A 14,003-nucleotide genomic window follows, 5' to 3' on the forward strand; every position below is an offset into this window, starting at 1 on the left:
TTTGCGAGTGATGGAAAAGGCTTCTGATCTAATCGAATTTGATAGAGGGCAGATTATAATGGCCCGAAGACTCGGAACGAGTATCTCCAGAACTGTACGACTGGTAGGTTGTTTACGATATGCAGTTGTTGGTATTTACGCGAAGTGAAAAAATGACCGTGAAACCAGCAGTAGACGCCAAGATGTTGGACGTCCACGCGCCATCAAAGAAAAAAGATACTGGAGACTATCCTGCTTAGTACAGCATAACCGGCGCTAGACAGTGGCTCAGCTAACAGCCTAATACAGTGCAGGCCCAAGTGCAAATGTTTCGGAACACACAGTTCAACGGACGTTGTTGCATATGGGATTGCGCAGCAGATGACCCTCTTGCTTGCCTGTACCAATCAAGCGTCATCGTCAACTATGCCTACAGAGGGACAGGCAACATCCACACTGGGTCACGGCTAAGTGGAAGACATTTGTCTGGTCGGATAAATCACGATTTTTCATTAATCCCGTTGATGGTTACGTCGATCGTTGTGATAGGTACGCCGTCTTCTGGACGAACAATTGCTCTCCCTCTTCTGTACAGCAGGCTGGTGATGGGGGTATTATGCTTTGAAGGATGTTGTCATGGGCAGCTCTGGGACCCTTAGTTGTAGTAGAACAGGCCATGAAAGCTGCGGACTATCTGAACATAACTGCAGATCATTTGCCCCGTCACATGACCACTGTCTTCTCAACTGGAAATGGAATCTTTCAGCAGAATAGTGTCCCATATCCCAAGGCTCGAACTGCGTTTGAGTGGTTCGTGGAGTCTAAGGATGAATTCCAATTTCAATGTTCTGGCCACTCCTGATCTGCCGCCGGATCTTAAACCGAGCACATTTCTGAAGTCATGGAGCGGCAGCTCAAACGCCACAATGTCAGAATATCTCGCCTTTGTGTGACCGATGCTTAGATATCTGGTACATCCTGTCTCCAATCAAGAACGTGTGGCATCCAATCAAGAACGAGTTGCAGCTGTTTTGCAGGCCAAAGATCGCCCAACGCGTTACTGAGTAAGTGGTCATAATGATTTTGCTCTTCAGTGTGTATACATTTAGTCTCACAATAAAGAATAACTACATTAATTAGAATTAAATAAGATTATCTGCTGATTGAGTACAAGATATCTCCGAAATACATTATAACATTTTGTAAAAAAGTATATTTTGTTAAGCATGAATTTGAATATTTTGCACTGAAGTTAAAAATTCTATATGCTGCGTATACGACAATTCTGCATAATCGCTGAAAAGGCACACATGTTATTCTATACATGCATATATTAGACTTACGTACACAAAATTTTAATTGGAATCATAGCACACAAATAATTAGCATTATAACAGACTTTTCTACTTACGGGCCAATGATTTAGGCATAGTTGGGACGCAAATAAACGAGTGCAAGTTCCTCTTCTCGGCGTACCCACTGAGAGCCATGCATCCTCCGAAAAATGTCACGTGATAGATGTACGTGAACAATACAGCCATGGCAGTATATATACAGAAAATTCGAACACAGGGGAATGGTGTGATTACTCCGATCCAGAAGGATATAAAATTTGTGAGTGATGTGATGGTAATAGACACACCAGCGTCTGCATACGTGTGAGCCATTCTTTCAGGAACACTCAGTCTGTCGTCAGTTCTTCTCCAGGCAGCCAGTAAAACGAAAGTGTCATCCATTCCAATACCTGTAAGAAAACAAGTTACGTAAGCTAACTTTTTAATGAACAGTTTTAATGTGTAAGATTTCAGTAAAATAGAATATCGTCTTTTATTAATTTATTTTGAATTTTTATTACTTATAATAGAGCAGAATTTTCTTTCAGTTTTATAGAAAGTTTAATGCAAAATAGCACAAAACAGGAATTCCCAACCGGTGGGAAATTTTATCCTTTCATCAAGGTGTTAATTTTATTCTTAAAGTAGAACTCAATTTCAGATTGGTAGATGCAGGCTGTAACAAAAACTTCCCAGCAGGTTCTTGTATATTAACAAACATTTAAACTAATACCCATTTATTAAAGATAATAAAGCTTAAATTTATACGCACAGTAAATATACTAAAAATTCTTCTCAATAATATATATATATATATATATATATATATATATAATGAATTATTTCAAATTTAGAAAAATTCATAATATATACATATATATTATGAATTTTTAAAAATCTGAAAATTTCATATTACGGTTTAACACTTCGAATTGCGTATTAAAAAAGTTGAAATATTAAAAATCATACAATTGAAAAAAGACTGTTATTTTATTGAACCGCTTGCGAAGTAAATTTGCAGCAAATATTTCCCTCAAGTGGCAGTGCTTTCTATTCTTATAATAAGCGAAGCAAACAAAATCAGAAAACTTTAGGAAGTAGAGTATCACAGTAATGAGAAAATTAATTATTGAAAATTAATTATTAATTATTAAATTAATATATTGGCAATGAAGATTCCCGAACCCCTCGTGTGGGAGGAATACAATAAGCAGAATTTTGCTTTTATATATAACTGATTCATATTTTACACTTACAATTTAGAATAGTGATGGGAAATCATACTGTTATTAATATTTCCTTGGACTGTTATATTGTCCGTTACAAATATTGATCAGAAATTATGACCAATCAATTTATCTTTTATATGTGATGCTAAAAGTGCAACGAAGAAAATCGTGTAAAAATAATTTTATCTGTATAAAATTTTGTACTAGGTATTATTCATATTAATTGTGCGATAAATAAAATAAGCTCTAATATCTGTGAACATTGTCGTCCGCATCAAAATTGAAAGTAAAGATGAAAAACGCTACTGTACTTTTAAATTTTCTTATTTTCAAACAATAACGCTTTTATTATGTACTCGCAATTATCTATATATGCATTTTTATAGTCAAAACCGAAATTCAAAAACAAATGTAGGAGCTTTCAAAATTAAAAATTCTTTCTTGGGTTGATTTTCAACTTTAGACTTAAACTTGTTTAGCAATAAAGATTTAGTTTTATTAGTTTGTATGCATTATTTTTATTTGTTGAATGATAAAATCATTTCTTAGGTGTTAGATGTAATTTGAAGTTTTCAGACTGCAAGGTCTTTTAATCGTCTTTGTAATCAGATAATTCTTTATTATCTGTATTACAAAGATAATAAACAATTCGTATTAGGTACGGAAATTATAGTATCATATATGTATATGTTAAGAAATTCCGACGTTAATTAAAGATACGTCTCATAAAATTCATTAGCATTTGAATCGTAATAACCAATAACCTGTGATACTTGGTTAAATTTCCTTCTATTTTACCTCGCTGCAGTAAATAACAGAAGACAGTCGCATTAAATTACTTCATTTATTCCTTAATTCTTTCCTTCATTTCTTTAATTTTTTACATCATTTATTTCTTGAATTATGGCATACACTAGGCTTTCTTAAACGTTTTTCAGTCGCAACCCCTTTTTATCATTGAGATTTTTTCGAGATCCCCAGGATACCATAATATTTACAAAAATTTTGTGGGACCCCATAAGTATTGCGCAAATCCGATACATGCGTGAGTGAAACTGTCAATTTTTTCACTTGTACTGTAATATACTATTGCAGTTTTAGGTCATTAACTTTAATTTCTAATTTTAAGACAGAGCAATGTGAAAATTTAAAATGGTAACTGACGAAATGACAGCGTCACGTAGAAAGCATGGAAAATGAACTTTTATATTATAAAAACAATGCGTCGAAACGTTTTCGTTTTTTTCTTTTTCTGTATTGTGTTATTTTTATCTATTTTCAGATACATTGTGTAAAAATATTGGGTAATTGTAAAATTATTATAATAAGTTAAAGAAATACCGAAACTGCTAAAACTTTTAGCGAACCCCTTGGGGGTCGCGATCCACAGTTTAATAAACCCTGGATACACAATCGGTTTTTAGCTGATTTAATCCATTCAATCATTCCAAGTACAAAATAAATAAATAAAATAAATTCTTAAAATATTAATAACTTTTATGCAAAACTGATCTTCTTTTTTGAAAATACTTTTTATTTAATAATTACTCAAATTTTTAAACATAATTCAAAGAAATACCGTGGAAAAAGAAAGTAAGTGCATAATTATTTCACAAAAATACTCCTAGATGGCAGCACCAGACGCAGCAAAAGAATGGTAGAACATGATACGGGATTGAAATTGCAAAGCAAGTGCTGATCTTTGTTTAAAGCTGATGCGCAGCTCTTTATCAGTTCTTTTTCATACATAATTGTCTTTTTGACGACATAACAGTGAATAATAAAATCATCAAATCTCCGCAAAATTATCCAGCTACTGAGATTAGCAATTTTTGTTTGATTGCAAGCTCGATTTAACTGCTTTTATAATTACATATAAATACGACTTTACATGGTTTTCTTTTGTAAAATTTACTTTTCTGACCAAAGTAAAAAAAGGCAAACATTGCAACAGAAATTAGCCCAGAATTCCAATCACTTGCAAAACAAATACTTTAGTTATTGTATATCCGCATGCTCATAGTATATATATACAAATATCTCATACAAACACAGAAGCATCCGCATGCTCATATTGAAAATATGTATAATCATTTAGAAGAGAAAACTGAGATACTTAAAATTACGGCCGGATTGAGTAATTTAAAGTTTTGGTTCCCAAATTTGAAATCATTATTAGCTGAAGCGTTATTAAGTATCTGTGTCAGGAGAGTTATGCAATAATCGCTTGATATGGATTAATTTTGAAATGGCGCAGTTTAGGGAGATTTATTATAACCAGTTACTGTACAGACAAAGAAAGGCGAAATAACTAAATTAAAGAATAGACAGCCAAAGGACTATCATAAAAAGCTAATAATTTTAGTTTATCTTAATATCTTATATTACATATATATTACATTTATGTCTTATATTTTTATCCTGTATAAATATAAGACTGAAAAATTCTGCAGTTTAATAAAATTTCCAATATATTAGTGACTGATAATAATGCAAATTTTCCACCTAATTACACATTCATAGCATAATTTCATTATATATAGAGAGAGAGAGAGAGTATTCGTATATTCATATTGAATACACCGCTTTAATCTCATAAAAATTTTTAAATCTATAAAAGTTACGAATTTGAAAATTATATTAGTACAATAAAATGACTCAATAATATTTTACTGAATATTCCGATAATACTACTTAAATTTATATTTTGCTGTTTTAAAACAGAATGTATCAAAACAAAATTTTTGAGGTGCAGTACTATGCAGCAGTGGTTACCAAAATGTATGTCGCGAAAAATTTTTAAATTTTTTTGCTTGTTATTTCATACTACACATTTATTTACCACTATTAATTAATTAATATAGGATTATCCCAAACCCGGTTGAAACAGTTTAAAGCTCGTAATAAGTAAACTGGACAACCAATAATAACTTTTATTATACTGAAACAGAAGCAAACTCATTACTAATTCTTTTACATATTATTACATAAAAGTTCAAAATTTCTAGTACGATATTACGGCAGACATCTATGCGTCATTGGCCGGATTTACTTATATTGGAAGAAAGCTGACTGATAGACACCACAGTTGCTGAAACAAAGTTGATCAACACTTTCAAGGCTCCTTACTACATAGACCATTATCGGGAGCTTTTGCGAAACTATTTCTATCAAAATTTTTAGCAAAGACAGACACCATTTGTAAAAACATCTCAAATGTAGTTAACGTCTAAGATGCACAGGACTTATAAAATGACGAATTCGGGCAGTGTCACCGAACTCTTCGGATTTAATTCTATGTGACTTTTTCTTGAACATGGTAGTTACGATTACTGTTTTTTCGTACTCGCTTCTCGCTAATCTCCAGGATCTTCGCAACCGCAATCACCACTGTGGTGTTTCTGCATGCCAGACGAAACGAATTATCGCATAGATGTCTACCTTTCTGTAAACACTGAACCTTTCAGCTGGAAACACTGTCCATTTGTAAAACATGTAAAAAAGTTTTTGGAAAGTAAACATTTGCAAAACATGTAAACGGTTTTCGGAAATGAAGAAGTTTTTTCCAGTATAGTAAAATTTGGTACTGGTTGCATACTTTATTTGTTATCAATTTTAGAAATACTTAATAAAATTATGAGTAACACTATTTTGCTTTATGCATTACTTTTGCATACTTTCCCTTTATTGATTTTTGCAGAAGCATATTCAACCAAAAGGCGATAAAGTATGTGGAAATGTGAGTTTGGGAAACGCTCAAGTAGAACCATACATGAAATCGAAAAAACGAAATTTGAATGCTAATTTTCGTTTTCCTGCTTTTGCTCGCTGCGGGCTATATGTAGATGCACGTTTGAGGTCGTTTAGGAGTTAGCACCAATAGAAATGCGATTCGGAAGTCCACTTGCGCCAAAAAAGAGGCCAAGGTCGACATCGTATTTTGCCAAGGCCCCTTTCCGTATGGTCTGCTTCCTCTTTCCTTACCAGTCATTTATCTTACTCTCTCTTTTCTCTTTGTTTAATTTTTCGTAGACCAGTTCATAGAACTAACCAAGCGAAGAAAGTTGCTCGCAAGAGAAGTATGTTTCGCACTGTATTTATTTAGAAGGAAAAAAATGGATTCAATTTTACTCTGGCTAGTATTTTTTTTTTTTTTTTTTTAATCTTACAAGAAAACAATCAAGATGAAACTTAAATTGCGGAGTGTATGTCTGCGTGTACGTATAATATACTAAATGTTATTTATTGTAAATAAATAGGTCACTGAAGTTTTATGATATAAATAATTTATGCCGCTCTAGACGAATAATATGTCGCTCTCGATATTAGTTTGCTGTATATATTTTAAGATCCTTCATTTTAAATGAATTTTTTTTGGTATTATACGTGTAATTTATTTTTAAAATGTTGTTCTTCATTTTGTTGCAAACCCTTAAGTATGATTCTTGCAGACATGAAATCTTGCTACATTTTTCAGTTTCTCTGGAAAATACTTCACGAAGACATTCCTTCCCTTAGCATAGTTCTTGTGTGCTCAACCGTAATCAAATAATCTAATAGAACCTAACCTATATGCGTTGTAATTTTCTACAAATTACATCATTTTATGGAAGAATAATATTTCCATTTAGCAGCCTCAGGACAACAACAAAACAAAATAATTATGATAATCCCAACGTATATCATAGTTGTTATAATTTGTTACCACACATTTATGTTTCTGTGCCGTGCAGTTATGAGAAAAATTAAAGGAAAACTCTTGTAATCAACGAACATTTTCACGGGATCAAAAAGGGTAGAGTCAATAAAGTTTGTAATCCTTCAACTGGTACACAGTTCCTCCGATCTTTTCTACATGTCTACATGATACACCGCCTATCATTCATTTATACAGGATACACCGCCTTCTATCATTTTCTACATGATACACCGCCTAATGAGATAAAAGGTTTTTAGATCCCTTCACTTCCTTTATCCCACCGTTGAGTAGACTTAATTTTCGAAAATTTCTACTTATTTTAATAAGAATACAGTGGCTTATTAAAAATGAATTTTAAAAGTTATTGAAAAACGGTGAGTAGAGTTACGATATATGTAAACGCCATTAGAACTATATATTACTCATTTAATTACCTAATTATTCACAAAATATTTTAAATGCTTTTGCGATCATCAATGCTTATCAATTCGACCCCTGTTTTGAAAGCCCCTGCAAAGGCATATATTGCAGTATAATATTCCATAAGTTGCGTTTTCATTTTTTAGTTCTATCTCGCTTAGTCTTTTACGTAAAAAGTATCTGATAACAAATTCGTATTAAATTAATTTATGAGAAAGAACGATATTTTTTCGTACTTAAAGAAATATTTTAACATTATATTCGGAAGGCTCATTTTTTTCCCCACCACCAGTTTACGTAAATTGGAAATATTTTATTCAGTACGTAAGAATTACGCGAGGTTATATATGCAAAAAAATTATGTCCTCACATAACAAATTCAAAAAAGCATAAGGGCCTTATAGCCTTATTCATAGTACGTTATCACGCTTTGGGGATATTTGGGAGTTTTTAATCTTCGTATATTATATCTACCGTATATATATACTCCTCAGTACTATAATATATATATGCGCCTCTGTATCAATATATCATATTGTCGTATATATACGCCTCTGTATATCATATCTTCGTATATATACGCCTGTGTATATCATATCTTCGTATATATACGCCTCTGTATTATCAAACAGTCTCTCTGAGGCCAGCCTTCGTCTGGCTTTTAAATGTAGCGGAAGAAAAAGGCCTCTCGACAAACGTTCAGTATCCAAGAGGAACATTAAATTTAAAAACTGCACAGAATTATCGCCTTTTTTTTCCGAGCGGAAGCAGTGCTGATATCAGCAACAGTGATATATCAGTAACAATGGCTGCATGCCAAAATAAATAAATAAATAAATAAAATTTAAAAAAATTACATTAAATTAACAAAAAATCTCATTCGGATTTTGAAAAATTCGTTTCGAGGTGCACTGGCTCTTGTCTAGATGCACCTATGTACTAAATTTCGTAGCCCTGAGTCTATTAGCTTACGCGCAGCACAAAGGAAAGACACATACACAGACAGACAGACTCTTTCTTTTAGTTTATGTAGAGATATCATCCTGGCATTCATTTTGAATAATGCGTTTGTAGAATCATTATGTATTTTGCGCGAAAGGATCTTGTAAAACTGACCGTGCTTTAGCCAGAAACCGAGATCTGGCAGATGCTAGCCTAATATATTGATTATTACAGCATAATGGAAGTAAGCTTTTAATTTATTATGCATTTTAATAAACAAAAAAGAAATTGATTATCCAATGCTTGGTTAAAATTTGCACGCTTCTGTCCACAAAGTATACAGAACTGCATGTTTTTTTGAACAAAAATATGCCAGTTATTTCGTGCATGCTGTGTTTAAAGAGAAAAATTAAAAATAAAAGTGACACTGAAAGGGTAGCTTTAGTTCTTGAAAGAGAAACTTTAATCCATGCCATTTTCTTTCATTGGAACTAAAACTGTTTAGCAAGCACTTGCAACCTAAAACTGGAGCACGCTACGCACGTGTCATTAAACTAAGTGCCTTTTGTGTATCGCTTTGGTATCTCTACGGTATTAAAAATTCATTAATTTCATAGTTTCAGAGAGAACATACTTGAAAGCATGAGAACAAAGTTAATTTCTATGACTGAATACTCATTTCAGGAACTAATTATTTTACTTATATTTAATTAATTTTCTATTCTATACTTTCCAAAAATGTTAATTTTTTCTAATTTTAGAGATCCTGTTCTTTTTTACTTATATTTATATCTCTTGTTTTTTTCTCTTACATGAATCTATAATTTCTTCCAAGTGCATATATCTGCCATTTTTGTTTATATCAGGAAAATCTTTAATAATTTCGAAAACTTGTCATTGTTGTCGTCTTGTCCTTTCATGGAACAATGGTTGCCACAGCCTACTTAAAAGAGAGGTTGGACTTCTATTTTCCACCCCAATGTTCAGAGTACACCGGGGAGGGGGAGGATCCGGACACCCTTCTCCTCTTCCACCAATCCACACGAGAGGACTTTCGCCATGCCGCACCGACACTATACATTTACAAAAATCCGTATCTTCTCCGGGATTCGAACCGGGCCCTTCGGTACCGTAATAGGGTTCACCTAACCACTATACCGTCTGAGCGACTTTCGAAAACTTTCAAACCTAAATTAAAATCAGGTTGATTATTATTATTATTATTATTATTATTTGTCTAACCGACATCATTAAAAACGCTCAGTAAAAGTAATTAAATTATACACCTAATGTCTTTACTGCTATTCAAACATAATTTTCTACTAAATGTAATTTATTGTTATTTAAATATAATTTTCTACTTAATATATTATAATTTTCTACTTTCTGCTACTTAAATATAAATTTTTACCAAATGTAAACTGTAAATAAAAAATTAATGAAATAAATGTTCAGTTTCCAATTTTTAACAAAAGTAAACAATAACATACATTTTACGAAATTTAGAACGGTACTGCGTATTTTACAGTATCACTAACAGTACAAAACTCTTGAATTAATGTTTGAAAAGAAGGATTTCCTGTAGTTATTAAAAATAATGAAATGTATAATGCTTTAACTACGTTTCACAGTTAATATAAAGTTTATAGGGTTACACTTGAGCAATGCTATTTGAGTCCTGTAACCCTAACAGATGTAAGCGAGTTATCTCTATGTCTAAGAAATGACAAAGGTCATAAGAAGGTTATAATAACAGAACTAAGAACAACTCTTGTGTTACAACAGCTACAACTCGTGGCGATGCAAATAAATAGCAGAGGTAAGGTATAGGTAAAAGTATGGGAGGGGGCACCAGCGATACGCTATGTCTCAATAGGTAATGCCTTTCCATGCTAACTAGGGTTGAGTTCCACCGAGGAGATATGCATCTGAGTCTTTCTAAAGGATTAAGAGTTTTTCTGTTATGGTATATTATGCAATCCCACCGTAAACTACACTTACAGCATTTACTAAAAATAATGATTTTGGACATAATGAGACTACAATGCAGTACCACTACAATTTAAAATTCTCAAATTAAATTGAGAACATCAATTTTGACAAATAAATAGAATAGTCAAATTTTAATCGAACATTGAACAGTAGTCAAAGACTATACAATCAAATATTATCGTCTTTATAGCTTTTTTTCAAGTACAGGCAGCGAGAGATCGCAAAGCCAAATAATAACAACTGTTACAGTTGGCAGGATCTCACCACGTAGCGTGGTGCATGCGATGCCAGAAACACGCTCTGTCTCAAATCCAAAACCTCAGCTTCAATGCCCGCAAAACCTGCATTCTGGTGAGCAACGGGGAAAGGAGTAGCAAAGACTGAAATCATAAAAGTGGTTAAATAACATAAGGTATCCTACAAATCAAAATGTTGATTTTGTTGAGTCATTCATTTACTAATTTGTCTTGAGTAGACAGAATCATAATAAGCAGCTAACCAGATGATTTTCGCGTTTAAAAAATTAAATAAGTGCTCTTATTGCCATGTGTCTATAATAATAATAGCTTATGAGAAGATTATTAGGAACTGAAGGAAATATTTACTTGTAAATTTTTATTTAAATAAAAGTTTACACAACAAGTTCATAACAGATGTAACAATATTATGTTTTACTATTAACCTATCGCACAATCCTTACTGATAGCTTTTAAGTATTTAGTAAATATTTTTCTTTATTTCTTTATTTTATTTCATTTGTTTCTTAAAAAAAATAGGGTATAAAATAACGTAAAATGGGAAGACTTTGTACATTATCAAACATTTTACAGTTAAATATCACTCACATATAATATATTTACCTAATCAAGTTATTTTAATCATTAATAATTTGAATAACTCGTAGAGACATTAGGTTATTTTGAAGCAGGATATGTGATCTGCAATCTGCAATGCCCTCGCCGGGACTCGAACCTGGACTTCTCGAATACGCGCCGAGTGTGCTAACAGTTACACGACGAAGGCATGCCGGAAGGACGGAGAAAATACCTTATAAACTATGACTGGCACCGGTGGCGTGGTGCTGTAATCCAGCTGCTTTGGAGGTCTGGGCTGCTGGAAGGCAGAGATTGGGAGGTCTGTCCTCAGTGTCTTCCCAAGTCGATCAGGCCTCCGCACTAAGCACGTTTAAGCAAGAGCGAACCGGTGCAGAGCGAAAACCTTATAAACTATACGTAGACATTTTAATTAATATTTGTTATTGTCATCTGGTGTCTGCAGTTGATTGTTGACCTGCGATTGCCTTGAAATTAATTGACGGCTATTTACTTATGGATTTTGTATCTTCAATGGGCATGAAAAACTTCTAAATTTCTAGAAAAACGTGTTGGACCTGATACCGTAAATGAATGTCTGTTGTCGTATTCTTGCAACATACTCGTATTGCTCAGAACGGTTGTTGGTGGAAGCTGACTGCTAAATTTAAACCAAGAGCGTCGGGTTCTATTCCCATGTAATTTGATTTAGTTTGGTTAGTTGATTATGGCAAAGCAATCTAAGGCTATCTGCCTAAGGGGAGGGATGCCCTCGTGGAGGACTTTTTAAGAGAAACTGGCTCGTACACACGTTACACATGAGAAAAACCTCGAAAATGCCCATACAGCAAGCCCGTTCGCCTGAAATCGAACCCAAGTCAAAACTATCAGTGTGTTCAGTCATTTTAGCGCTCGTCCGCTGATAAGCCACTACTCGCATATTAAATATGCCTGTCCCCCCCGTGGATGCAATATCGAATTTTTTACCGTTTGGGGTACACCTTCTAACGAACCTTTTCCAGCATTTGCCCGGCCACTGAAAACAATGTTTTGTTTTGAGACATAAAACAGTTTCATCAGACAATACATTGAAAATGTTACAAGACTCCACTAAACATATTTCCAATATCAAACCAGTTGCTAAAATCACCAGTGATACTTTAAAAGAAGGGGAGAATTAAATTTTTTTTTTGGCTAAAATAATATATGTTCTTCTGAATAAAACTACCACTGATGGGTCATTTTTCATCCCATTTTATATTTCGCTAAAATAATACAGATTGTGAATAAAAACTACCATTATTGAACCAAGTTCATCGTATTTTATTTTATATATTATATAATAAATAATACTGGCCATATGATTTATTACAAATAAAATAATATGAGCTCTGCACAACTGATAATTTTTCATCACACTGATAAAAAAAGCTACTTATATAGCTATAATGTGGCATGTAGTATATTCCTTGTTATCTCTACATATAATAAAAGTCTGCCTGTGTGTATGTATGTGTGTGTCTTTTGTTCGGGCTGCGCGTAAGCTAATAGACCCATGACTACGAAATTTGATACATAGGGTACATCTAAACAAGAACCAGTGCACTTCGAAGCGATTTTTTTCAAAATTCGAATTATATTTTTTCTTTTATGTTTGTTGATGAAATCGCATCAAATCGATAGTTCCCTCTCATTATATCAGCAACAATGGCACGATATCACTGCTGCCATTGTTGCTGTTATCAGCACTGTTGCTACTCCGAAAAATGAGGGTGATAATTCTGTGCATTATTTAAATTTAATGTTTCTCTTCGATACTGGACGTTTATCGAGAGAAGGCAACGGAATGTTGGTTAATTTATTTATTAGGATAATTAATATTTGTATTAAGAGATATTGCTTATTTTATTGTAATTTTGTTATATGTAATACATTTTTATTGAAATTTGTGTGTTTATTTAAGGTTGATCTGCAGTGTAAAATTCTGTGCAGTTTTTAAATTTAATGTTTAGTGTTCCCTTTAGGCATTTTTCCGGTACATTTAAAAGTCAGCCACTGCTATTGCTACTATGGGCGATAAAGTTAATAATTCTTAACACTACAATTAAGAAAACTTTTATGATAGGAACTATTAATTCTCAGTATAAAAGCGATAGTGTTTGTTTCGGAGTATCTAATGCAAAAGGGAAGCTAAAACTATGTTACGTTCTCATTAACAATAAAACAAACAATTAAAAAAAGATTTAAGATTCCTTCAATTTAAGAAACATTAGAGCTTATTTCAAGGCAGTATTTCCTTTCTAAGCGAGGCATAAGTTTAAGTCGAGAATACAATGCCCAAACACAATTTATGTTTCAGTTATATTCTTTAGAATACGTATGTAGTTTTTTATGCGCTGTCATTGAAATGCTACAGATTTTGATCAACAAAAATCTCCTAATTACCGAATACTACGCAGCGTCATATGTTACAATTTAAACAATTGCAATTGTTTTATTGTATATTGTTTATGTCGCAATTACTTTTTCTTAATTGTTTCCCCCTTTAAATACTTGTTCTACTTTCCGTTAACGTCAGATGCGTAGACAGAAAATT

The 14,003-nt window shown here is 32.9% G+C and overlaps 1 protein-coding gene across 4 annotated transcripts in view; it reads right to left on the minus strand.

Annotated features, from left to right (window-relative positions):
• The window catches only part of LOC118203019 (patched domain-containing protein 3-like), a 331,935-nt gene that overhangs the window by 14,348 nt on the left and 303,584 nt on the right, over nucleotides 1-14,003 (minus strand). For all 4 annotated transcript variants that reach the window (XM_085810563.1, XM_085810562.1, XM_085810561.1 and 1 more), the window contains one exon: nucleotides 1,391-1,723. In XM_085810563.1, coding sequence (XP_085666689.1) covers nucleotides 1,391-1,723 — 333 coding nt within the window. The remainder of the gene's footprint in view (nucleotides 1-1,390; nucleotides 1,724-14,003) is intronic.

The sequence above is a fragment of the Stegodyphus dumicola genome, chromosome 2, assembly GCF_044657685.1.
Source record: "Stegodyphus dumicola isolate Sdum_Otavi_A_Nest chromosome 2, ASM4465768v1".
Lineage (NCBI taxonomy): Eukaryota > Metazoa > Arthropoda > Arachnida > Araneae > Eresidae > Stegodyphus > Stegodyphus dumicola.